Consider the following 22,941-nt stretch of genomic DNA (forward strand, 5'->3'; position numbering starts at 1 on the left):
TAAGAGCATTTTCTGTCCTACTCTTTTGGCGATAGTGTCTACTTTTGTTTTGGGACAATGCCGTGGATCTATATCATGCATGCGGTGACTATGCGTTTATTGACTAATTATTACTGAGCAGTGCGGTCTGCACCAATACCGGTTACTCAACAATGTCTAGGATAAGTGGTTGATCAATCAGTCAGGCCCAATGAATACCTTGCCGCGTTCGTCCCAAAATCTGGTTGGCTTTCATGCTGGAAAGCTATCGTGACTTCTTGACTCGCACGTTCTGTAGATAAATAGGGCTCGTCTCCTATAGGTTCCTATCCACACGTAGATCTTACTATCATCTTTTCTACTCCACCAATAGATCTTTTGATTTTTTTGTCCTATAACATGCCCGAGACCTCACCTCTCAACCACGTCGCCGGCTTCGGCCTGCGCGAAGGAAAGGGCTACCTGCTTGACTCCGGCCACGAAGGAAGCCAACGTCTAAACTACCAATACCTCATCTGGAAACAGTGCCTCGGCTACACCCTGCACCCCGTCATCCGAGACGCAGTCGGAGATCACCCGCGCATCGCCGACGTAACTGCAGGAACAGGCCTCTGGCTTCTCGACACAGCACACGAGTTCCCCAACGCCATCCTCGACGGAATCGACATCAATCTCACCCGGCTCCCACCAGCCGCATGGCGCCCCAGCAACATCCACCGCCTCTACGATTGGAATATCTTCGACGAGGTCCCGACCGAGCTCGAAGAGCGGTACGACGTAATCCACCTGCGTCTTCTTCTCCTTACCATCTCGAACAGAGATCCGGCGCCTGTGATCAAGAATGTAATTAAGCTGCTTAAGCCCGGGGGCTGGATTCAGTGGGACGATCTGAGCACCGCACACACGTATGTTGAAAAGACAGATGAAAAGCTCAAGACTGTGGCGCTCGACAAGATCAGGGAGTTTGTGCACTCGGATGGCCGCCATGACTGGGTGTTTGATCTCCCCTTGCATCTGCTTCAGCATGGATTTGAAGAGTGTCAGTTGACATTTTATCATGGACGGCCGGACTTGATTTGCCATGATACGGAAATTCATTTGATGACTATCAAGGAGTTTAATGGGCAGATGAAGGTTGAGGGACGGGAGGAGGAGGCGAAGCATCTCGATGAGCTTATTGAGGAGGCATATGCGGAGGCTCAGCGTGGTGCTGGGGTTACGACTCCGAGGGTTGTGTGTGTTGCGAGGAAGAGACCGGTTCCGTATGCTGTGCGCGAGGCGCTTTTTTTTTCTTGACTTTATAACCAGTCTATTTGTCAGGCATACATCTAGAGACAATTTAGGGGCGGCCTTACCATTTCAGAAGAAAAACAACAAAATATGCGTTAGGCGTTTATTCCTCTGCCCCACGGATGCTCCAAACTTCGATATCATACCTGTACTTCCTGCCCATCCACCACACCGGTACAGCATCTTGTATCGACTTCGCACACTTCAAGCAACCTTCTACACTATTCAACAATGGCGAGACATGTGGGTGGATGATCATTGTATAACTTTCCTTTTTCCCACTAAGCTACGGGCTAGGAGGTTATCCCAGTATTAATGAACCAAAAAAACACCACTTGCTATGTGGCATGGCAGACTTTGGATGACATCAAGCACTTTGAACCTTAAAAACAGAAGACGCCTTCAGCGATGCAACTGACACTTTTGTTACACCTTTCCGAGCATGATCAACAACTTGAGAACATAAGCTCATCTCATCTTCCTCATTTAAATTCGTCACAACCGGAACTATAGCATGTATGGCCAAGAATTGGCGATGGTCTTACCTAGTCTAGCGCACGAATCTAAAGATGTTTTACAAGGCAAATGAATACAATATAGGCCGGAGAACATATTTTAGTGCCTCCATCGCCGCCCAAACATGCTAAATGCCAAATTTCCAGTTTCAAATTTGAACTTATTAGAATATTTTCGCGACAAAAAAAGATCTGTCGCATAAACAATCTCCATCTTGGATAGCTTGTTGCAAATGTACAAATTAGGGCTCGGTCCAAGCACATGCCAGTTCCGGGACGCGACACGAACCAAGTACGCATGATTGACGTTGACGTTTGTTGACAGCTCTCCAATCCAACTTACACCACCCTGCGCAACCATGAGCGACCTCACTCCCGCGCTCAACACGCTGCTCTCAGACAAGCATGCAGCCCCAGTGTCCACCACCGAATCCCGTCTACCAAGCACAGAGACAGCAGATGAGTTCCTGAAGGAGGCATACCGAATCGTCAGTCCGCACCTACACGAACATTTACCTACATTTAAACTAATTGAAATTGCCGAGGAAACAGAACTCACATATCCAATCCCTATTGCAATACCTCCAATCCATCCGGCACTCCTATCTCTCCACCACGGCCCCGCGCCACAACACCAGCTCCAACACCACGAACCCCAAATTCCGGAACAGCAACTCACACAACAATCACCCCCCTTCAAAGACACAAACCCATCTCACCGACCCCGAGCGTGACGCCGTCGACTCCTCAACCGCCCTCCTACTCCGCGACCTAGCAGCCTCAATCTCCAACCTCGCCTCGGCGGAGTCCCTCCGCGTGGAAACAGAAGCGACAGTGCTACGCAAGAAATACGGACACGGCGTTGCGCATTCGCTTCTCTGGCGATGGGCTGGTGGGGCCGGGGCACTGGGTGAGAGTGGTGGCGAGGATGCAGAGTCGAATCAGGGGAAATCTGAAGAGCAGGTTCGTGCTGAGGAATGCGCGCGGGCTATTCGGACTGTTAGGGAGGGTGTACTTTGGTTTCTGAGAAGAGGATTGGACGGCGCAATGAGTGTCCAGCGGAATATGGTTGAGAAGCGCATTGAGCGGGCGCGCGAGAAGGAGAAGAGTGTTCTGTATAAGGTTGCTGGTGGTGCTGGTGCTGGGTCTGGGGTGAACGATACTTCGTTTCCTAGCGGTGGTGGTGTGCCAGGCAAAACATCGCCGAATCCGCCTTCGTACGGAGCGCCCTCAAAATCACCGCCGCTACCAACACCCGACGCAGCCGTTCTCAGCAACGCGGACACAGCCCGGATCGAAGCACAGCTCTCGCCGGAGCAATTGCAGCTTTTTGCGGAGGAGAATGACACCATGCTACGGCATTACGAAGATACCCTTGGGAAAGTCCAGTATGTATTCCCCTCTCGCTTCCCGCCTTCTTCTCTATCCTTCTCCACATCCCCTTATACATATTACATATTCCCCACATCCCTCATCCGTAAATATCGGTACACAACACTAACACCAATCCACCACCAAAAGAAACGCCGAAAAATCTCTCCTAGAAATCTCCTCCCTCCAAGAAACGCTAGTCTCTCACCTCTCCACCCAAGAAGAGTTCATCTCGCAGCTGGTCACAGACGCGGAGGCGACATCGTCGAATGTTGGCAAGGGCAATCGCGAGCTGAAGCGTGCGACGGAGAGGCGGAGTACGGCACAGGCGGTGTTTTGGGGCACTGTTGGGTTGTGTACGTGGCTTGTTGTTTGGGATTTGGTTTTCTAGTACGGTATATGAGGAAGGGAAGGGAAAGGTGGTTTGATTGTCTGTTGTATATCATCATGCATTCAGTAGGCCTGCGTGTCTTCTGAGGTTGATGGCAGACGTAGCAATGTATATTTACCTTACTCTCAGAAATACAGCCTGTGAGATATTGGAGTATTCGATGTGAGTATTGATACAGATAGGATTGACGCAATGATAATATCATCATCTAACAACAAACACGAGCGGAAGACCCTAACCGAAAATCTAATTGTATTCAACGCGAAATCCCAGACTCGGCGTAGATCTACAACACATAATACGAATGCAGCAGCACACACCACGGCAGTCATCATCCATGCAACGTCTGGCTGACTTAACTATCTGAAGATGTTCCCAATCAGAAGCCAGAGTGTAGAAAGGAATCCAACCCTCAATCCTGCGTTAGACTAATTTTGATCTTGCGCAGATATCCTCAGCCTTAGCATAACCTTAAGAAGTCTCACGGACAACGCTATCAACTGCTTCGGCAAAGTAGTCCAGGTTGTGCGAGTTCAGACCGGCCATCGAGATGCGGCCGTTCTTGGTCTGTGGCTCCTCGTCAGTAAGTCCGCGTTAAAAAAAAACAAAGAGGAAGGGAAGAAACGCACCATGTAAACATGCCACTTATCCCTCAACACCTTGACCTGCGCCTCGCTCAATCCCGTAAAGCTAAACATGCCAATCTGATCGGTAATATGGGCCCAGCTTCCCGGCGTGCCCTTCTCCTCCAGGCGAGCCCTCAACCCCTTCCGCATCTCCTGAATCCTCCCACTCATGGTCCTAAGATCAGCCTCCCACTCCTTGAACAGGGCCGGATCATTCAAGACCCGACTAGCAATCCTAGCCCCGTAAGCGGGCGGATTCGAGATCTCTGACCGCTGCAGGATAGCCAGCTGGCTGGCGACATGAGCCGATGCGTTGGATGCGTCCGCGCCAGGCGCAGAGATGAAGTGGAACGCGCCTGTGCGCTCGCCGTATAGACCGAAGTTCTTGGCGAAGGACTGCGCGACGCACATTTCGAATCCCTGATCGACGAAATACTGGATCGCCCAGGCGTCGCGCGCCAGGTCGCCGGATGCGAAGCCTTGGTAGGCGGTGTCGAAGAATGGGAAGTGCTGCTTCTGCCGCATGACCGTTGCGATTTGCTTCCACTGCTCCTGGGTGGGGTCGACGCCTGTGGGATTGTGCGCGCAGGCGTGCAGCAGGATCACTGAGCCAGCTGGCGCGCCTTGGATGGCTTGCAGCATGCCATCGAAGTCGAGTCCCTTGGTCTTCGTCGAGAAGTAGGGGTAGTTACCCAGGGTGAGGCCGACATTTGTGAAGATCTGGTGGTGGTTTGCCCAGGTGGGCGAGGAGAGGTAGATGGCTGGTTTGTTGGGGTGGAATTTCGAGAGGAAGAGTCCGCCGAGGTGGACGGCGCCGGTTCCCGAGATGGTCTGCAGGGAGCAGATCTGGTGGGGGCGTTAGCACGTAGTGTTCCTTGCTGTGGTGGTCGTAGTGTGATTTCGCGAGGACATACCCGTTTCTCTCGGATGGCGGGAGAATCAGACCCGACGATCAGTTTCTGCGCGGCCGCGGTGAACTCGGCCAGGCCGCCGATGGAGAGGTATTCGTGGTTGAGGGTCGGGTCGTTGTGGATGGCGTTGTCGGCCTTTCTCTCTCGTTAGCAAGGAAGGGCCATTGCAAGGAGTGGTTGCAAATCAGAGGGAGGACGTAATTACATACCTTCTTCACAACCGGCAAAATCCACGGCTTCGCATTATCGTCGCGGTAGGCACCAATGCCCAAATCAACCTTTTTCTCTGAGGGGTCCTCGCGATAGGCCTTCATGAGACCGAACAGAGGATCCTCCGGCGCGGCGGCCACGGCTTGCGCGGTGAAGACAGGAGCAGTGGAACCCATGATGTGGTGGGAGAGTGCTGAGAGGCGGGTGGAGGGGGAAGAAGAAGATGTTGTAGGGGCCATGTTGGCGGGCTGGGCTGTGATGATCACTAAAATACTTTACCCCGGACGGGACCGATTATCTGTCTGCTTGCGTTCACCGGATGGGGGGAATGCATGAGGGGGTGGACCTGACAAAGGGATTATTTGGAGTCAAGATATTAGTGACGTCTCTGTCGCTAAGTTATTTATATTTTCCTTCTCTTCCCTTCCATCACTACCTCGGCCTACTCCCTCGGTGTCTTCCTCGCCCATGACGCACCCGCTTCACATGCCCTCGACACCTGAGGCTGCCCGCCCCAAATCCCCGTGACAGGCTGGGGGCCCGACGCTGAGTCATTCGGTGTGTCAGGGCCGCCGAGAGAGAAAAAAGGCGCAAGTGGAGTCGGGGAAGTTTTCTCCGCAGGGGGAAATAATACTAAGGAAATGGATCCGAGTCCAACCGGGGGAGCGTGGAGAGGGGACGATTTGGAGATGGATTCGCCGAATAATACTGAGGGAGAATATATATTTTGGTTGTATGTAGATGAATATCCATGATCCCCCATATAAACAGTACATAGTACACACGTGTAGTAGTATATGCAAAAAGCACAAGACCAAAATAAATCACATCGAAGAGAAATCAAACGATCCGCACATTCTTTTCCTCGCGCACGCGTGCCCAACGCCGTCCATCTTGATGAGATGAGAAAGGGAAAAAAGTTGTATCAATCAATCAATCGTAAATCATGCCAACGCCAGAACATAAGAGAAAAACAAAAATAAGCTCATGTCTCCGGCTCAGCAGCGGGCGTCGGTTGAGTCGGGCCTGGCACCGCGGGTTCAGCGGGTGTTTGCACACCAGAAGAACCCTCGACGCCATGAGCGCGGGTGCGGATGCGGAACCGGTCACGCAGACGTGTCGTGAGTCTGCTGCGACTCCGGCGCGATCCCTCAACTTGACCCTGGCCCTGGCCCTGGTTTTCCTCGCGCACCCGTCGGAGCGCAGCGAGGCGCTCTTCGACGGTGGCCTCGTGCATGTGCCGCGCGTTCAGAGGGCTGTGGCCGTGCAGGAGCGTCGTGAGTCGTCGGTGCGGGTGATGGTGCGTTGTATCGGCGGTCGGAGTTGCGGTACCATCGGGGGTGGCCTCTGTGTTGGTGTTCTCACCGGTCTCGCCCTCTCCTGGCTCGGCATTCTCTTCGGCTGGGGGCGGGTTGAGATCAATGCGGCTGGTGGGTGTTGTGTCAGTATAGGGTTAGATCATAGATTGGGAGAGGGACCAACCAGAGAGGACAGGTGCCAGACACATTCACTAGCCAGGGATCAATGCACTCCATATGGAACTGGTGGTTGCACGGCAGCACGCGGAGATCTTGGCCCTTGATGAAGTCGTCTGTACAGATCGGGCAGGAGAAGTTGCCCGTGTCGGGGACTGCATCGGGTTTGGATTCATGAGCGGTCGTCGTCTGGGGGTCGTCGGATGCTTGTTCTGGTGGTGACGGCTGGGTTTCGCCTGGTGCAGACATTTCCACCGCGGTGATACTGTCGGTCCGAGGCGTAAAATGCTCCCGGGGCGTTTCCTCGGGGTTCATGGTCAGCTCCACGTCACGTTTGGCAGCCTCGACGCTGTCTGCATTGTCGCCAAACTTGACAATGGGGATCGTTTCGAGCATGGCTCGGGCTATCCCTCGTGCTCGACTTTGCCGCACCCGTCCGGCGATTCGGCGGGGTCCATATCGTTCTGGATGGCGATGGGCCCGCACTGCGCCCGTAATGATGATGCCCAGGAAGAGCGCGGTGATGATCCCCGTGATGCTGTAGAGGATGATCATCGCTGTGACACAATTAGCACGGACCACTCATCCATCTGGGGTCGATTAGCACATACCCGTGTTGGGGCTATCGTTGTTCTGCTGGCCGGGGACCGGGTCCGGGGTCCCGGTTGGAATGTATGCCGTCGACATGGCGGAGAGGATGCTGAGAGAAGAGCCGGTGGAATTGAGCAGGGCCTTGGCAGCATCGGGATTCAGCACAGTAAAAACGTTGGCGAAGTTCTCATCGGACGAGTAGTCGCAATGCCCGGCCGATTCACTGTAGAGGAGGATGGCTAGAGCGTTTCCTGCGGAGATGACGTCGCTGATGGTGCCGCTGGCAGTCACAAACCCCGACACATATTCTGATTGGTCACAGGAGATACAGGCGATGGAAGAATTGGGCAGCGAGAAAGAATTAATGGGATTGGCAACGACCGTAGGGCCAGTGAGATTGAAGGACTATGGGAGATCGAGCCGCCCGTTAGTTGGTCGTTTCGCGGGTTGCGACCGGACGGAACATGATTAATTACCTGGAGTTGGGCGTCTGACAAGGTCGTCAAGGCTGCGGTCAGTGGAGCGAGTTTTTGATTGTTCAGCAGGCTGACGTGGCTGTGCAAATGGAAGCGGGCACTGGGGATATCGTTGGTACTGTTGGAGGCCTCGACGGTGACATCGGCACGGACAGAAGAGAGGAACGCGGGCAGGAGGAGGAGGAGAAAAGAGAACGGAGGAGAAGAGAACATGATCGGCCTTCCCCCACGGTGATGATTTCACGGGAGTTGGCGGATGGAGCAGTGTGGGGGCATGCCACTACGCAGGAGAGACGTAGTTAGGGAGTCGGGCAGGGAAGAAAGGCAGCAAGAGTGGGACATGATTATTTAAGGGTCCTAACCAGAGGACGTACGCAAGTCATGACGAACGGTCACGAATGGGGGAAGTCCAGCAGCCCTCGATCGGGGGGGATCTGGACTGGCTCGCCCGGATCGACGTGATCCGTGCTGACCCAAGTTGACTGCTACCACCCGGCTGGACGAAACTCACTAGTGAGATCGTGGTCGTGAGGAGTCCAGTCATGATTATGTTTCGGATTATGGTCATAAGCGTGATCATTATTTGGGGGACGGTTCTTGCGATCACATCCAACCAAGCGGGCGGTCGCACTCCAGACTCGTCGCCGGACCCTAGTCAAGGCCTCGGCTCTCATCGACCACGGTGAAATGCAGCGCAAAATGCGCCATGGCCGCCCAAAACCCCCCTCTTCTACAGGCTCTGTTTCCTTCCTTCCCCTTTCCCTTTCCCTTCCCCCACACACCCACCACCACCTCATGTCATGACTTCCTGATCGTGCTGTCCGGGTTTGTCTTTTGCGCCCGACCATCCATTCGTTCTTGTTTCTTCACCCGAAGGGTATTCACCCCCTCTAGGGACACAGGCACACCATGCCCCCCGACATCCCCCGCAACCCTCAGGGGACCGGGGACGAGCAATGGCCGCCAACACCTTCGCCGTACGTGGGCCTCTTGCAGCAGACCCCCTCGTCCGTGCTAACGAATTTTTCGGTAGAACCCTTGCGATCGCGGAGCTCGACACCGAACGCAACGAGCTGGCACAGACGTGGAAGTGGTTCAACAGCCATCTGCCGCCCGAGGATCGGGTGGTCGACGGGGATGCCCGCCCACAGACTGCTCACGACATTGTCGATCTCGTGCGCAAAACCCAGACCTACTGGATGTCCCGGCCGCGGCAACGGGTGTACAGTCAGGCATCCGCCCTCTGCGATCGCCTGCTCCCCACCCTAGACACTCATTCGGCGTTGCTGTCCGTTCTGCCTGAATCCAGCCTCTACGCCCTGCTCTTTTATGGGGTGCTCCAATCGTTATTGAAGGTGAGTGAGCGACCGAAATATGGATTGCCAAGCGTCTAATCACCCATCTCAGGCAACGGTAAACTGCCCGCACCTCATGGAGGGACTGATCACAATTCTCCTTGATATCCATAACACCCTGAACTTTCCTGGAGGGACTCTTCCTCCGACCGATGCCGCGGCTCCCATTGCGAAAATCTACGCCGTCACATTTTTCTTGCTCTCGGAATTTATGGACTACTATGTGCGGAGATCCACCTGCAAGTCCTTAAAAAGCCACAACCAGGATGTATACGCCGAGTTTGATCATCTGGTCCATCTCATCCAGCGCCGGGCGCGCGATCTCCCCTGGCGAGCGGAAGATCGGATGGAATTGGACGAGGAAGAGTCGGTCTGGGAGACCCTCCCGTATAATGCCCGGGCTCTGTGGGAGGAGACCCGCTTGAGCCAGATTGGGCGCCAGGGAACGGAGCGTCGTATTGCCGCCCAGAATACCATCACCCGCCGATTGATATGGGATATTCAGCAGAATGCAGAGGACCGGGAACGTATCCGTAATGAGCGAGAGCACCTCCTGGCGCAGGCGCTGAGTGCCTTGAGCCAGCAGCTGCAGCCCGTTGAACAGAGTAGTGGCATTGCTTGTTTGAGCACGGCTGCAGTCCAGAATCTCGGTATGACCCCCCCCCCCCCCCCCCCCCCCCCCACCCCCAAAAAAGCCACGCAGCGCGGGTTTCGCTGACCACCGACTAGATACATCACAGTTTGAATGGTCTCGAGGGTCGAAACGCCGCCTGGCCCGCCTCGAGCTTCAAAGTGCATCGAAGCATCTCCAGGCGTACTTTGACAACAACGATCAGATCGCCGATGTTGAACCCGAGGTCAAGGTGGCTGCCGAGGGCAGTGTCATTGCGTCTTTGAAGCAATGGGCCACGAGCTTGCGGTCCCAGGCCCTGGCAGTGGGCGGGTCACCCACTGTCTCCCCCAGCCCCGTGGCACTCACGTCAGCCTGCTATGCTTCCTTTGCCAGACAGGCACGACTCCCCGTCATTTCGCATTTCTGTTCCCTGCCCACCCAAGAGGTGCAGGGACTGACACCGCAAGAGCAAGGGTTTATTGCCCTCACATACAGTCTAATTCGCCAACTAATTGATTGGCTTCCCCCGTCGTGGACAGCGACGCAGTGTTGGATCTAGGCGCAGAGCGGTTCCGCCAGCTAGACGGAAAGCTGGGTAGCTGGAAAGCAGCGTTGTCACTCATCGACACGCTCGTCCACTTTGCTCCGCCTTTGCTGGTATGTGTGATCGATGGGTTGGACCTGATCATTGACACATCCACGGATGCCCCGATTCGCGAGCTAGTCCGCGTCCTCGTCACCCACACGCACCAAGCAATTCTTACCATGCCTGACGGCACCCGCAGCCCCGGTGCGTTGCTGAAAGTGCTCTTCACTGTCACCGGCCGACCCGCTGCCCTGGTGGAGACCATGTCCGAGAACCATCTGCTCCTCAGCGAGTCAAGCCAGTCGAGCGAACCCGCACCCTCCGATCCCGTCCTGGCCTCAGATGTCGGGGTGGTCATGATGAATGCTTGAATGAGCTGATGCCACCACCTTGCTTGCTTGCCTGCTTAACGAATTTTTGCTTGTTTCTTTTTTTTGTTGGGCTCCAGCCAAAAGACGTTTGATTCGACCCATAGATCTTTTTTATTTTTGACGAGATTTATCCACAACGCATGGGACTACTGGCATCGGATGACGGATACATGTTTGTTGATGGGAGTTTCCAGGTGAATCTTGTGTCACCTTCATTTGGGAATCTCCATATTCTCGGAGTTGTCTTTTCTCTCTCTTGTTTTGGGCTGGCGTTGCGGGACGGATGTTTTGGTTTGTTTGTGGGCTCTGCCCCGTCTGGCCGTGGCGGCGGGCACAATAATGATCTCGAGAGGGCTGTCTTGCCTTTTTGTTTGCTTCCCTTTGGTAGTAGACCTGTACTATAGACTGCTCGATAGCCCTCCCCTGTGATACCCTGACAATGACGAATCGGGCTCGGGAATAATTTTCCGAGTGGCTAGCAGTTGACGTTACTGTTCCCCATGTCCTTCGGCACGAAATGCGATGTGGGGATGCACCGGCGGAGACCAGATTCCGCTGGATTTAAAGACTTTATAGTCGGACGGACTGTCATCTTATGCATCTTCAAGACTTATACCACATACTTTGAACTACCATAATGAACGGCCATGCATCCACCGTGCCCCCCCGGCTATACAGCGCGTCCTCCGTAAACCTGGAAGAATTCAAGCACCTCTGCTCACGCACCACCGACCCAACCACTTACCCTCTCTGCGACACCATCTCACACAACGTCCCCATCTACGACATTCCAACCCTAGAACAAACCCAAACCCCCTCCAACAACCTAACCGCCCTCCAAGATGAATGGCACCACATCCTCCATTCGGGACCAGGCGTATTCGTCCTACGCAAAATGTATGACCCAGCCAAATACTCCTCCGTGCTATCCGCCACAAACGCAGCGTACGACTCCATAATTGCAATCGAGAAATCCTCTGCCGCCTTCTCCTCGAAAGGCGACCACTTCGCCTCAGGCGGCACCAACGACCGCATCTGGAGCGCCTTCTCCAAGCACGCGCTCACAGACCCCGAAAGCTTCGTATCCTACTACTCCAACCCATGGCTTGCGGCCGTCAGCACCGCCTGGCTCGGTCCAGGCTACAAAATCACCGCGCAAGTAAACGCCGTGCACCCAGGCGGCGCAGCCCAGTCACCACACCGGGATTACCACCTCGGCTTCGCGGAAGAAGACAAATGCGTCCATTACCCGATGGCATTGCAGCTTGCATCCCAGTTCCTGACTCTGCAGGGCGCAGTCGCGCACAGCGATATGCCAGTTGAGTCCGGACCAACCCGATACCTGCCTTTCAGCCAGTGTTATGCGCCGGGATACCTCGCGTGGCGGCGGGACGAGTTCAAGTCCTTTTTCCAGGAGAATTATATCTCTCTCCCGCTGTCATTGGGCGATGGGGTTTTCTTTAACCCTGCGCTCTTCCACGCTGCAGGCGCGAATGTTATGGATCCCGCAAACGGCGGGTTCAGACGCGTTGCGAATCTCTTGCAGATCAGTGCCGCGATGGGGAAGACGATGGAGAGCGTTGAAACGCTGCCGCTACTTGAGTCTGTTTGGGAGTTGTTGGTGAGCAAGTATAAGAATGAGGCGGGGGGCGTGATTGCAGGTCCCGATATGGATCCGGTCCGCTGGAGTTTACCCGCGAGGGAGGTCAGGGCTCTCGTGCAGGCTATTGTGGAGGCGTATCCGTTTCCGACGAATTTAGATAAGCGTCCGCCGGCGCCCAGTGGGATGGCGCCTGAGAGTGAGTTGGATATTGTGGTAAGGGGGTTGGAAGAGGGATGGGGGAGAGAGAAGGTTGTGCAGGAGATTGGGCAGTTGCAGAGAGATTCGAGGGCCTGATTTCCTTTGTTTCGTACTTGGGTAGTAGCTCTTATCCATTGAGCGCGTCGTCAACTTCTGTTGCAGCTGGCTCTTACATAGCTTAAAGAATGTTACGAATATTTGTATACTCAGACTGGAAGGAGCCCGTTACCATCAGTCTGGTCACAAACATTACCAGGATTGATGCAATCATGTGAGACATAGGATCGTGAAAGACGAAGAGTTGACCCTGGGAGGAGTCTTTGGAATGGGTGTTCCTATACCAAGGCTAGGAAGCTAAAGGAACGAGAATATATGAATTTTCCTAACCTATATACTGAGCCTTGTATACTTTACATAAGGATGAGACCGGGGCCAGAAACATTTCACCTCTCTTGGTTATTTCGGCGCTTACGGGGCTCCCGAGGCTCGGGTAGGTATCTCGCTGCAAGCGATAAACCGGAAGCAATTAGGACCAGAAGAATCCAGATGGCGTAACCCCCCGCCAGCTGTGTTCTGGCCCCTACAGCGAAGACGCTGGTGAAGAAAGCCGGGCAAACGGCCCTCAAACCGCTAACGCCAGTCAAGGCCAGAGCATTCAGCGTGCCAAGGACCTTCGGTGACGGTGAAATGTCGTTCAGAGCGAGTTGGATCGCCGTGAAGCTCATGCTGACACCGCAGCCGACGGCCAATATCACCGGCGTGATGACCCAGAAAATCCTGACAGATGCTTCGGTCCCCGTCCGCAGAAGGACATTGCCAATTGGGCAGCACAGGAAGAATACCGGATAGGCAGAGGCGCAGAGGCGTATTACTCCATTCGACCCGATCCTTTGCTGCAATGGGGGGAAGACCAGGAGGAGCCACGCGGCTTGGGCGGCGCCGTTCAGACCCATCATCAGCGAGATTTGCAGGGGCGTGAAGCCGTATCCCCCAAGATGTACGGGGGTGAACCAAAAGACGGGGACAACGGCCGTATATGCAAAGGCGAGGACCATGATGTGCCCGTACGTGTAGATGACCATGCCTACACCTGGTGATTTCAGGAGCCGCCCTATCGAGGTATCGACACGTTTGGCCGGCGCGTCGTCAGATGCCGACTCCTTCCTTAGAGTCTCCTGAACAAAACAGGCAGTAGACACGGCAGCAGTGGCTCCAACTGCCGCCACCACCAGGCTTGAGAGCGCATATGGATAGTCCTTGAAGAACTGCACGGCTTTAAAGGCGCGTGGGTACTGACGTACGGGATCGGCAAGGGCACCGCCTAACAGAGGTCCCAAGAAGATGCCCAGGTTTCCGCTAAAGGCGAACCAACTGAATGCCCGGGCCTGGGTCTTGGTCGTGCTGTGCTCGGCCACCATAGTGCGGATGGTGACGATGGTCCCCGCGAAGACGCCGGCAAGGCATCTGAAAAGGATCATCTGCGGTATGGTCTTTGCTAGCCCGAAGAGGCCCGTTGCCGCGGTCACACCAAACAAAGAGAAGACCAGGACCGGCTTGCGCCCGACGCGATCGGCTGCTCGGCCCCAGAATATCATAACGATGGCCTGCGTCAGGGAGAATAATGACTCGATGAGTCCGCTGTAGAAGCCGACATCCGAGTCCGCAACGTCCCCGTTGTCCTGGACCATCTGGTTGACGTAGGGAAAGATGGAGAAGAAGGCTAGGGGCTCGATCGCTCGGGCATAGCAGAGGAGCAGAACCTGGAGCTTGGGCAGAGGCTTATCCTCCTCCTCCTCCTCCTCCTCATCATCATCATTGTCGTCCGCTCCCTCGCCTTCCAGCGGTGACGACCCATCTGCAGGATCCAATGTGCGCACGTCAGGGCGCGCGGCCGTGCCGGGTCCAAGGAGAGCCGTAGTCTCATTTACATCATTGCTTTCGTCCCCAAGTCCGGCAGCCGGGTTTTGCCGGTCAGGATGATATCTATCTGTCCCTGGCGTGGTAGCGACCATGTCTGGATGTAGGAACAGATGGTGTTTGGTCGACCATAGTTTAATTCTGCAAGATTTACGGATTTAGGTGAACCCCGCCCGGAAAAACCAATTTAGATAAGCGTTAGTTACCGACTTCCAACCATATACAGCTTTACTATTAATGGACAACTAAATTAAAAAAAAAAAATACTACGATATTATAGGGCATCTAAACAGTTTTGAAAAAAATTGAAATTAAAGTCCGATCAATATATATAAGCTTTTTTGGCCTTATGATCTGCGGTAGCAAGGATGTCATTACAGGAAACGCGAGGATCATCACCAAGCGCATCAAAAGTTTTGCTTCATCCTCGCTATCAAGCTTGCGTGGACGCCCTGAGCGCTGCGTAGATTGATGATCAATGCGCTTGCTCTCTCATGTGATAGTTTTCCTAATAGTATTAATTGGAATTGATGGGCATTGCGTATGAGTCTGCTTGTAGGACCATCCAGCATGGTCCGTCGACGAATAGGGGGGCGTAATTGGGTAGGTAGATAGACGCGCGGGTTCAAAACACAAGTTTGCGAGGCGTTTGTATAGAGGTTAGGCGGTCAAAAAAGGCGGTAAAATCGAGGGCTTCACTGTACGTAACGGCACGGCGGCCCGATTATTCCCAAGCTAAATGCTGACAGGGCTGGTTGCTTTATATAGCCCACAGGACCCACTGTCGAGCCAGCTGGTAATTCAATATTTCTTTCGTGTCTACCTCCTTTCTATTCCTTTGCCGCAGACATGCGTCGTTCTTTGGGCTGCCTTTTTGTATATTTAAATCTGCTGAGCTTACCGGTCACCGTCCTTGCCAAGGATGACCCAGACTACAGTGCTGCGGAGAACTTCCGCCCCAGTAATGTCACAGGCTTGAATGACATGTATGCATGGGTTGGATCGTGAGTAACGTACCAGACGTGGTATACTTGGATCAGTTGTATAACCGGACCGTAGGTACTATAATGCTACAACAGAGGTGACGGTGACGCCCCAGATGGGATCTGAACCCGGTGATGCTCTGTGTGCGCCTTTGCAAAATTACACTACAACCATGAAATGGACCTCGATTCTGGCTATCACAGACAGAGGCACATACAATACGGGGTCCAACCCAGTCAACATCTGGCTGACTTTGATACCGCCGAATTACAACTGGTCCACGTTGCCGTGGGAGAGTAGTATTTTGGAAAACAACCCATTTTGGTGGCCGCTTGATTCGTCTCAGTGAGTGTCGTCATAATCGGGGGTTGGCTCATATATCACCTCTAGTCCGCAATTCTGACCTGTTTAGACCGACATGGATAGCACAAGAGAACACAACTGCCGTTCCCGACAACTTCAATTTCACAGCCACCAAATCCCAAAATACGTTTTCTTTGGGAGGCATACTGAATGACACCAGTGGGCTCAGTTCGTGGAGTTATGATGATATTTTGATGCCAACATGCAACTCCAGTTACTATAATGGAAAATGGCAGTTCGGGACACTACAAATTCCAGGCGACTGGTGGTGGAGCACTCGAGGCTGGAAGAGCTTCATGCTTCCTATGATGAATGTTACGTTTGACGACCAAACTGCAAACCTCACACTCGATGGAGATTTTGCGGCGTATCCATTCTTGAGATCAAACGACACTAATTACATTGGCGGATCTAATGGGGAGCTGGGTTCGGCTGTCCAAGGCACCATACGATTCACATTCAATGGGGTCTTGGATGCTTATCATTCAGATGTTCTCGACATGAACGCGTCTTCCCCGACTTGGCTTCGAACTGTCGGTTTCGGCAATAATACTCTTAATATTGGGAACAGCGGTGGGGTTGGTCGATTTCGTCCTAGTCTAGGGACTGCTACGATCGTGATAACTTGTACTATATTTGCAGTGTTTTACTAGATCTACATACTCGTTTTTCTTTTGAGGCCGGGTACCAGGGCTCCTACCTAATGGTAGAGGAAAATCCAAACAGCCACGGTAGGGACGAGAATAGCTAGACGGAAAACTTCGAAGTGAAACTGTCTTGGAGTTTCCGAGAATTCGCATCCGTCCGTGTACGCTTTTGTCTCGTCATTGGACAATGTCGAAAGGGACTCCGTAGCTGCTGCCGGGTCTTGAGCACTCTGGTAGTGACTATTGGGAGCTGCCTTTGAGTCCAAAGATGATCCAGAGCTGGATTGGGGTTCAGCCTCCAAGGGCGCCAGCTCTGATCGAGGTGGGCTGACCATGAGCCGATACCCGGGTATGTAAATGGCTAGAATCACCATGATCTCAATGCCATATGAGAGGATTTCCCTGGTCAGCGATGAATCCGCGGGGAATAAAGCTTGACCGAAAAGACGACCCACGCAAAGGGGCACGAACCGTTTGCCGAAAATATCGATAGCCTTGTAGGTTATTGGTGCAGTTTCAGCAAGGTCTCGCAAAGCTTGATTTATCCGCGCTTGCTTGCACAGACAGTGAAATAGCACCGCGGAAAGAATAAAACCAATGGCGAATACAGTTAAAACAAGAGAGATTTGGTATACCAAGGTGAGCACGCCCCCAAGTATATTGTTTTCAAGCATCTTTTCGGAAAGTGGGAGCGTCACTGGCCGCAGGTCGACGTGTAGCAGCCAGGCGGTCGATACTAGCTCGACATATAACCAGGACGAACAGATGGTACGCATGGCGACATGCGAACTCGTATAGACAAGACAGCGCCAGTGCCCACACGTCCAATGTGAGGCATGGACAGCCGGCGAGAAAATTCTTTCTAACTTGGGAGCATTCTCCGGAGGAAAGGAATGCGGTGGAGAATCGATGTCTATACCGGCCACTGGCGACCAGAGCTGATTTATGCGATTGCAGAGATTATCTTTCAGAGCGGAGGGCGGTGCCATGTGCCCACCCTCTTTGAATTCTGTAGTTTCATTTGCTTTCCTTCCAGTGTCGACATGGTCAAAGGTATTGTGATCGGGTGTAGCGACGGGTTTCGCGGTCAGCATAATATGATTAGGCCAGCCTCTGTGGAAGGTAAAAAAGCCTTCGTCTGTAGTCCCCCAGAAGGGCCTCAACAATTCAGCTAGCACAGATTCGGCGACTAATAACGTCGCGAACAACTGGATCCATCGATAACTCGTGGACATTAGCAGCATTGTGTACAGTGGCAGTGTTGCCCCGATGAGGAAAGCTCGCCGCGCAAAACGCGACCAGACACCATCAGACAAGTCCGAAGGATAATAGTAGTACGAGGACAGCCTCCAGCCGGCATATATGTCGGCAATGTTCAAGAGTCTCCAGTCGATCAAATGGATGAGAAGAGCCGTGACGATTGCTCCGGATCGGAATGGGGAGAAAGACACCACGTTGCGCTTGACATCTTCAAGGAACGTTTGGCGTCCGCCAGGCTTGATGAGGATGCTGATTGTCCCGGTGAGTAGAGAAAGGCTCGCAAGTAACCACGGTGGGCCATGATCGGAGAGTGCCATAGTTTGCGAGTTCGAATATTGAATCCTTTGCGCAGGGGACGGAATATTAGCAGGATGTAGAGGTAAATGGGGGCCGGCTAGTTAGCCGAAAAAAATACGATGTCTTATCTCATACGATTGTGGCTGTGATATCAAAAATTAGAAATCTCGTATTGCCTCTCTATAGTTAATTGGGGTGGCCGACCAAGTCAATTCTAAATACTTTAACCTGCCGCCATAGTGCAAAATCAATAAGTAAGAGTTGGGTACCTGACTGGGGTATGCGCCCCCTAACATGACCCTTAATAATCCGCGGTGGACTGCCGTTTTGGATCACGATCGCCCCACTGATTAGGGGTTGCTATTGGCGGATCAGAGGGTTTGAGAAGACCCTTGACGCCATGGCGGAGGAGAAAGCCGTGAATAGTTTTTAATCGGAAGTTTAGACTGCAGTAGGTTGTGAGCTGTACATACAGTAGTAACTGCACTTCTCGTAGGGAGTTGACGTCAGGTGCTTAGCAACCGGGCATACTTCGCGTAATCCCACATTTTTGGCTTTGATGAAACATGGCGTGGTCTCGCCATACAACAACACAGACTGACATTCCCCTGATTAGGTATTGTTTCTTCCTTCGTGTCTTACTATCATTTCGCATCTTTCCCTCATTATTTGGTCATACTTTTCCATATTCACCTTAAAGTTCTTAATTCTCCGACCATCACCTCTGCCCTCGATCACAATCCTAGCCGAACCTCGGCCATCGCCGATCAAACGGTTCCACTTCTGCGCTGTCGGTGGATGATCGACCGCGCGCAACACCAATCCCGACGCCGGACCCGCGCAAAAACCGAAACAAAGCCAAAGCCACTAACTTGACGAGGGGAAGCCGCGCCTTGACTAGTGCAACGCGATCTCCACTTGGCCAATCGAACCAGCCAATTCCAGGACAGATCGAAGCTGAATCAGAAAAAGTCGAAATCTGGACCAGGAATAAAAGCGAGGGCCCCCTCGCCCAAGTCGCCGCCATGGTCGTCGGCCGGTTGGGACTCGTTCGCCGTTCCAACAACAACAACTTCAACAAGAAGAGTCAAAACCGCTACAAATACAACAGCCGGTTCAGCTACAACAGCAACAATTCGTTCTTTCATCGGTTCACAGCTCTTCCTTCAAACGATATGCCTGACGGGGGATTGGGGAATGGGCCCCATGGCGATGTCACGATCGACATCCCCCTCAATGACAGCCCACGCCTGACACAGACAGGGTCACGCCTGACCCAGACAGGGTCCCGGAGTAAAGGCCAGTCCTCGCCCGAATATGGATATGAGAAATCCGGTGCCGTAACGAAACATCGTGGCCTGCCTGGACGTCGCCGCAAAACACAAGACGATATCAACGAGAGCACGGGCAAACCCTCCGATTCTCCCGAAGATGGAACCGTCAATCGCATGGGTCGCTTCTACCAGGCTATTCTCAACTATTCCATCATCACTCGCTATCTACTCTATATCACCCCGATCGGTCTCTTGATCGCCATCCCTATCATAGTCGGTGCCACTGCCGCCCAGGATGCCAAGATCGGTGGTGTGCACATCTACTGGTTCTTTGCGTGGATTGAAGTCGTTTGGGTGTCTCTGTGGACGTGCAAAGTCTTTGCTAGGTTCTTGCCATATATCTTCCAGTTCTTGTGTGGTATTGTTAGCTCGGGGACGAGGAAATATGCACTTATTTTGCGTGCCCTGGAGATGCCCATCACGATTGTATTCTGGTGTATAATTTCATTGGTGACTTTTCTTCCGGTACGTCTTCCTCCCCCCTGTGGACAGATGGAGTTGCTGATAAAACCCCACAGATCATGACCCTTACCCCTGAGAAGCAAGACAGCGGCGACACGAACGTTGAATCCTGGGAAAAGAGCGTGAAGAATATTCTCTTCGCACTACTTGTGTGCAGCTTGATCTTTTTCGGAGAAAAGGCCATCGTCCAGCTCATTTCCATCAGCTACCACCGCAAACAATTCGACTCCAAGATCAAAGAGTCCAAACACAACGTCTATCTCGTCGGTCTGCTCTATGAGGCATCCCGGAATATGTTCCCCGTGTACTGCCCCGAATTCGCCGATGAGGACTCTTTGATTTTTGATTCTCTACTCGCTCTAAATGGAACGCAGGGCCCCAAGACTGGATCCGATATTATGCCTCTCCGCATGATGCGCCAGGTCGGACAGAATGTGGGACGCAATGTTGGCCGTATTGGTGACAAGGTCACTGCAGCTTTTGGGAATGTCGCCTCCGAGCTTACGGGCAAGCAAGTCTTCAACCCGAATTCCACGCACTCTGTTGTAATTGAGGCGCTGGAGCGGAAACGCTGCGCTGAGGCTCTAGCGCGCCGTATCTGGATGTCTTTTGTGGTGGAGGGTCGCGAGGCCCTGTACCTGGAAGATATCGTTGAGGTCTTGGGTGCTGAGCACGAGGCTGAGGCTCAGGAGTGCTTTGCTGCTTTGGATAAAGATGGAAATGGCGATATCAGCCTCGACGAGATGATTCTCACTATCACAGAGTTTGGCCGCATGAGGAAGTCCCTCAACCACAGCATGCATGACGTGGACCAGGCCATTCATGTTTTGGATAACCTGCTGCTTGGTGTGGCCTTCATTATTGGCATCTTGGTTTTTGGTAAGGCATTCTCCGCTTTCTACATGTCCCCTTGCTAATTATTTCGCAGTCTCCTTCGTCACCAGCGGCTTCGGCACAGTCATCGCAGCCGGCGCCACTTCCCTGCTGTCCATAAGTTTCATCTTCTCCGTCACTGCACAAGAAGTTCTCGGATCGTGCATTTTCCTTTTCGTCAAACACCCCTTCGACATTGGTGACCGGGTAGACATCACGGACAAGTCCTACGTCGTCGAGCGCATCTCGCTCCTATACACTGTTTTGCGTAGCATAACCGACCACCGCACCACCCAAGTGCCCAACAACATTCTCAACAGTCTGTGGATCGACAACTTCACCCGCGCCAACGCCATGTACGAACAGCTCACCGTGCCTGTCAGCTTCGATACGACCTTCGCCGACATCCAGTTCCTGCGCGAGGAGATGGAACGTTTCGTTCGTGACAAGGATAACTGCCGTGACTTCCAGCAGGACCTTAATGTCGAAGTCGTTGGTGTTGGTGACATGGACAAGTTGGAGCTGCGCGTCGATATTCGTCACAAGTCTAATTGGTCAAATGAGACTGTTCGCGCTGCGCGCAGGTCCAAGTTCATGTGTGCTTTGGTGCTCGCTATTCGCAAGATCCCCATCCGCGCGCCCGGTGCCGCTGCACCTGAAGAGGAAAAGAAAGACGATGACAATTCCGATGCGGGTTCTGGTTCCACTGTCGGCGACGATCGCAAGTCCACTACTCAGAACGGTGGGGCTGATGGTAAGAATGGATCCGGTGGGATCGGTCTGACAGCTGCTGCTGCCGCTGCAGGTGGCATGGCTAGCTATGACACTGCCATGTCCTCGGGCGTTGACAACGGCCAGTCTACCGGGACCGTCACCCAACGCGGAGCGGGCAACCAGTCGCAGAGTGAAGCAGCCATCGTTGAACAGCTGAACTCTCGCTCTCCAGCTGCAGATATTGCCCGTGATACCCGCGACATCAACGATGACGCAGGGCTATACCGCACAACAACGGGCTCATCCAGTCAAGGCCGGCAACAGCTTACTGTCCAGGGCCTCGGCGCCGGCGCTCCCTCGCGCGAGCCATCTACCGGCCGCCGGAAAGAGGGCACTCGCGCCTCGGTCCCAGAGCAAGATAATATCAAACCGCCAGTGCCCCTCTCCCCCGTGCACGCGGGCCTGACACCCTGCTCCTCAAGCGAAGTGCCCATCCTGAGCGCACCCGCGCCCCCAGGATCACGAGGCAATGCACGCTACGAACCACAACCACAGGTTCCACCGCACACGAGTTTCCCCAAAGCACCGGCGTCGGAAGCGTTCACTTCCCCCAGCTCGGAGTACTCACGGGGCGCCTACTCGAACCCGGCGTACTATAACCGCGAGAACGCCTACGAGTCCATTCCGATGAGCGGGATCAGCACTCACTACAATAATCACGGTTACCCACCACAATTATCAGACCGCGACCGCCGCTCAGGCTCCGGCCCGCCTGTTTCCGCGCTCGAACCGAGCCAGTACGAGGTTCCTTCGCGATACGACGCAGTCTCCCCGCCCTCGCTGCGCGAGTCTCCGTCTGCCCCCGCCATCCCTGCTGCGGCTGCTGCGACCGGTAATGGTGCGCCTTACCAGTACCAGTACCAGTACCAGACACATGTCCAGGGCCAGTCCCTGGATCAGGAGCAGGAGCAGAGGAGATCGCCGTTCTTGGCTAAGGCGCTAAAGCGGAGTAACAAGTCTTCGCACGAGTAGTCGCGTCCAGTCCAGTCCATTTCATTTAGGTGGTGTAGTGGCGGTGCATCCTGTTCATATTTACACTAAACGGGTTACATTTGGGGTGTGATTTTGGCGAGTTGCTTGATACACAAAATGGGTTTGATTCTGGTTTCTTTTTTAATCTCAGTGAGAATATACTATCATTTATCTTGATATCGTTTCCTCCCTTCTTTTCACACGTAAGGTGCCCTTGGGTCCTACGAAGTTTTTTCGTGGCTCGTTAATGTTCACATCGGCAATTGTCGAATGTCGTCCCGATGAGAGGATGTATATATGCAGAAAGGAAAGTGGAGAGGATTTAAGATAACTTGGTAATGCCTATAAAAACAGCTGGATGTATTTGAACAAGTATTCCACTGTAGCGTAGGCACATGCGCGCACGGGGACGGGGTGCTGTAGCCTTCAATTGTATATCATGTTGTCTAGTCTACCTAGACGATTTGGTGCAAGGAAGATACCCAAAGTATATATGT

General features: G+C 53.3%; 10 protein-coding genes across 10 annotated transcripts; 6 read left to right on the plus strand and 4 right to left on the minus strand.

Moving 5' to 3' along the window:
• Positions 1-378: 378 nt before the first annotated feature.
• N7510_010015 (class I SAM-dependent methyltransferase) lies at positions 379-1,275 on the plus strand (the record flags this gene model as incomplete). Its single annotated transcript, XM_056981940.1, has 1 exon — positions 379-1,275. One exon carries the CDS (start codon positions 379-381, stop codon positions 1,273-1,275), a length of 897 nt encoding a protein of 298 aa, XP_056829776.1.
• An 868-nt stretch (positions 1,276-2,143) lies between these two features.
• N7510_010016 (uncharacterized protein) lies at positions 2,144-3,546 on the plus strand (the record flags this gene model as incomplete). The annotated part of the gene is made up of 3 exons (XM_056981941.1): positions 2,144-2,272; positions 2,337-3,172; positions 3,306-3,546. 3 exons carry the CDS (start codon positions 2,144-2,146, stop codon positions 3,544-3,546), a joined length of 1,206 nt encoding a protein of 401 aa, XP_056829777.1.
• A 471-nt stretch (positions 3,547-4,017) lies between these two features.
• On the minus strand, positions 4,018-5,556 carry N7510_010017 (aspartate aminotransferase; the record flags this gene model as incomplete). Its single annotated transcript, XM_056981942.1, has 4 exons — positions 4,018-4,113; positions 4,176-5,018; positions 5,087-5,224; positions 5,293-5,556. Coding segments are annotated over 4 exons (1,341 nt in total), but the record flags the coding sequence as incomplete, so codon positions are not given.
• A 722-nt stretch (positions 5,557-6,278) lies between these two features.
• N7510_010018 (RING-H2 finger protein) lies at positions 6,279-8,048 on the minus strand (the record flags this gene model as incomplete). The annotated part of the gene is made up of 4 exons (XM_056981943.1): positions 6,279-6,720; positions 6,776-7,325; positions 7,380-7,764; positions 7,836-8,048. 4 exons carry the CDS (start codon positions 8,046-8,048, stop codon positions 6,279-6,281), a joined length of 1,590 nt encoding a protein of 529 aa, XP_056829779.1.
• A 696-nt stretch (positions 8,049-8,744) lies between these two features.
• On the plus strand, positions 8,745-10,760 carry N7510_010019 (uncharacterized protein; the record flags this gene model as incomplete). Its single annotated transcript, XM_056981944.1, has 5 exons — positions 8,745-8,812; positions 8,869-9,190; positions 9,243-9,840; positions 9,920-10,277; positions 10,343-10,760. The coding sequence occupies 5 exons, from the start codon at positions 8,745-8,747 to the stop codon at positions 10,758-10,760; spliced, it is 1,764 nt and encodes a 587-aa protein (XP_056829780.1).
• Positions 10,761-11,397: 637 nt separating this feature from the next.
• N7510_010020 (phytanoyl-CoA dioxygenase family protein) lies at positions 11,398-12,657 on the plus strand (the record flags this gene model as incomplete). The annotated part of the gene is made up of 1 exon (XM_056981945.1): positions 11,398-12,657. The coding sequence occupies one exon, from the start codon at positions 11,398-11,400 to the stop codon at positions 12,655-12,657; it is 1,260 nt and encodes a 419-aa protein (XP_056829781.1).
• A 347-nt stretch (positions 12,658-13,004) lies between these two features.
• N7510_010021 (MFS transporter) lies at positions 13,005-14,698 on the minus strand (the record flags this gene model as incomplete). Its single annotated transcript, XM_056981946.1, has 2 exons — positions 13,005-14,619; positions 14,685-14,698. The coding sequence occupies 2 exons, from the start codon at positions 14,696-14,698 to the stop codon at positions 13,005-13,007; spliced, it is 1,629 nt and encodes a 542-aa protein (XP_056829782.1).
• An 879-nt stretch (positions 14,699-15,577) lies between these two features.
• Positions 15,578-16,478, plus strand: N7510_010022 (uncharacterized protein; the record flags this gene model as incomplete). Its single annotated transcript, XM_056981947.1, has 2 exons — positions 15,578-15,807; positions 15,875-16,478. The coding sequence occupies 2 exons, from the start codon at positions 15,578-15,580 to the stop codon at positions 16,476-16,478; spliced, it is 834 nt and encodes a 277-aa protein (XP_056829783.1).
• Positions 16,479-16,525: 47 nt separating this feature from the next.
• N7510_010023 (uncharacterized protein) lies at positions 16,526-18,049 on the minus strand (the record flags this gene model as incomplete). The annotated part of the gene is made up of 1 exon (XM_056981948.1): positions 16,526-18,049. One exon carries the CDS (start codon positions 18,047-18,049, stop codon positions 16,526-16,528), a length of 1,524 nt encoding a protein of 507 aa, XP_056829784.1.
• Positions 18,050-19,204: 1,155 nt separating this feature from the next.
• N7510_010024 (serine/threonine protein kinase) lies at positions 19,205-22,444 on the plus strand (the record flags this gene model as incomplete). The annotated part of the gene is made up of 3 exons (XM_056981949.1): positions 19,205-19,828; positions 19,882-20,704; positions 20,754-22,444. 3 exons carry the CDS (start codon positions 19,205-19,207, stop codon positions 22,442-22,444), a joined length of 3,138 nt encoding a protein of 1,045 aa, XP_056829785.1.
• Between the last annotated feature and the right edge of the window lie 497 nt (positions 22,445-22,941).

This window comes from Penicillium lagena (genome assembly GCF_028827675.1).
Source record: "Penicillium lagena strain IBT 129212 chromosome Unknown utg000007l_segment0_segment0, whole genome shotgun sequence".
In the NCBI taxonomy this organism is placed as follows: domain Eukaryota; kingdom Fungi; phylum Ascomycota; class Eurotiomycetes; order Eurotiales; family Aspergillaceae; genus Penicillium; species Penicillium lagena.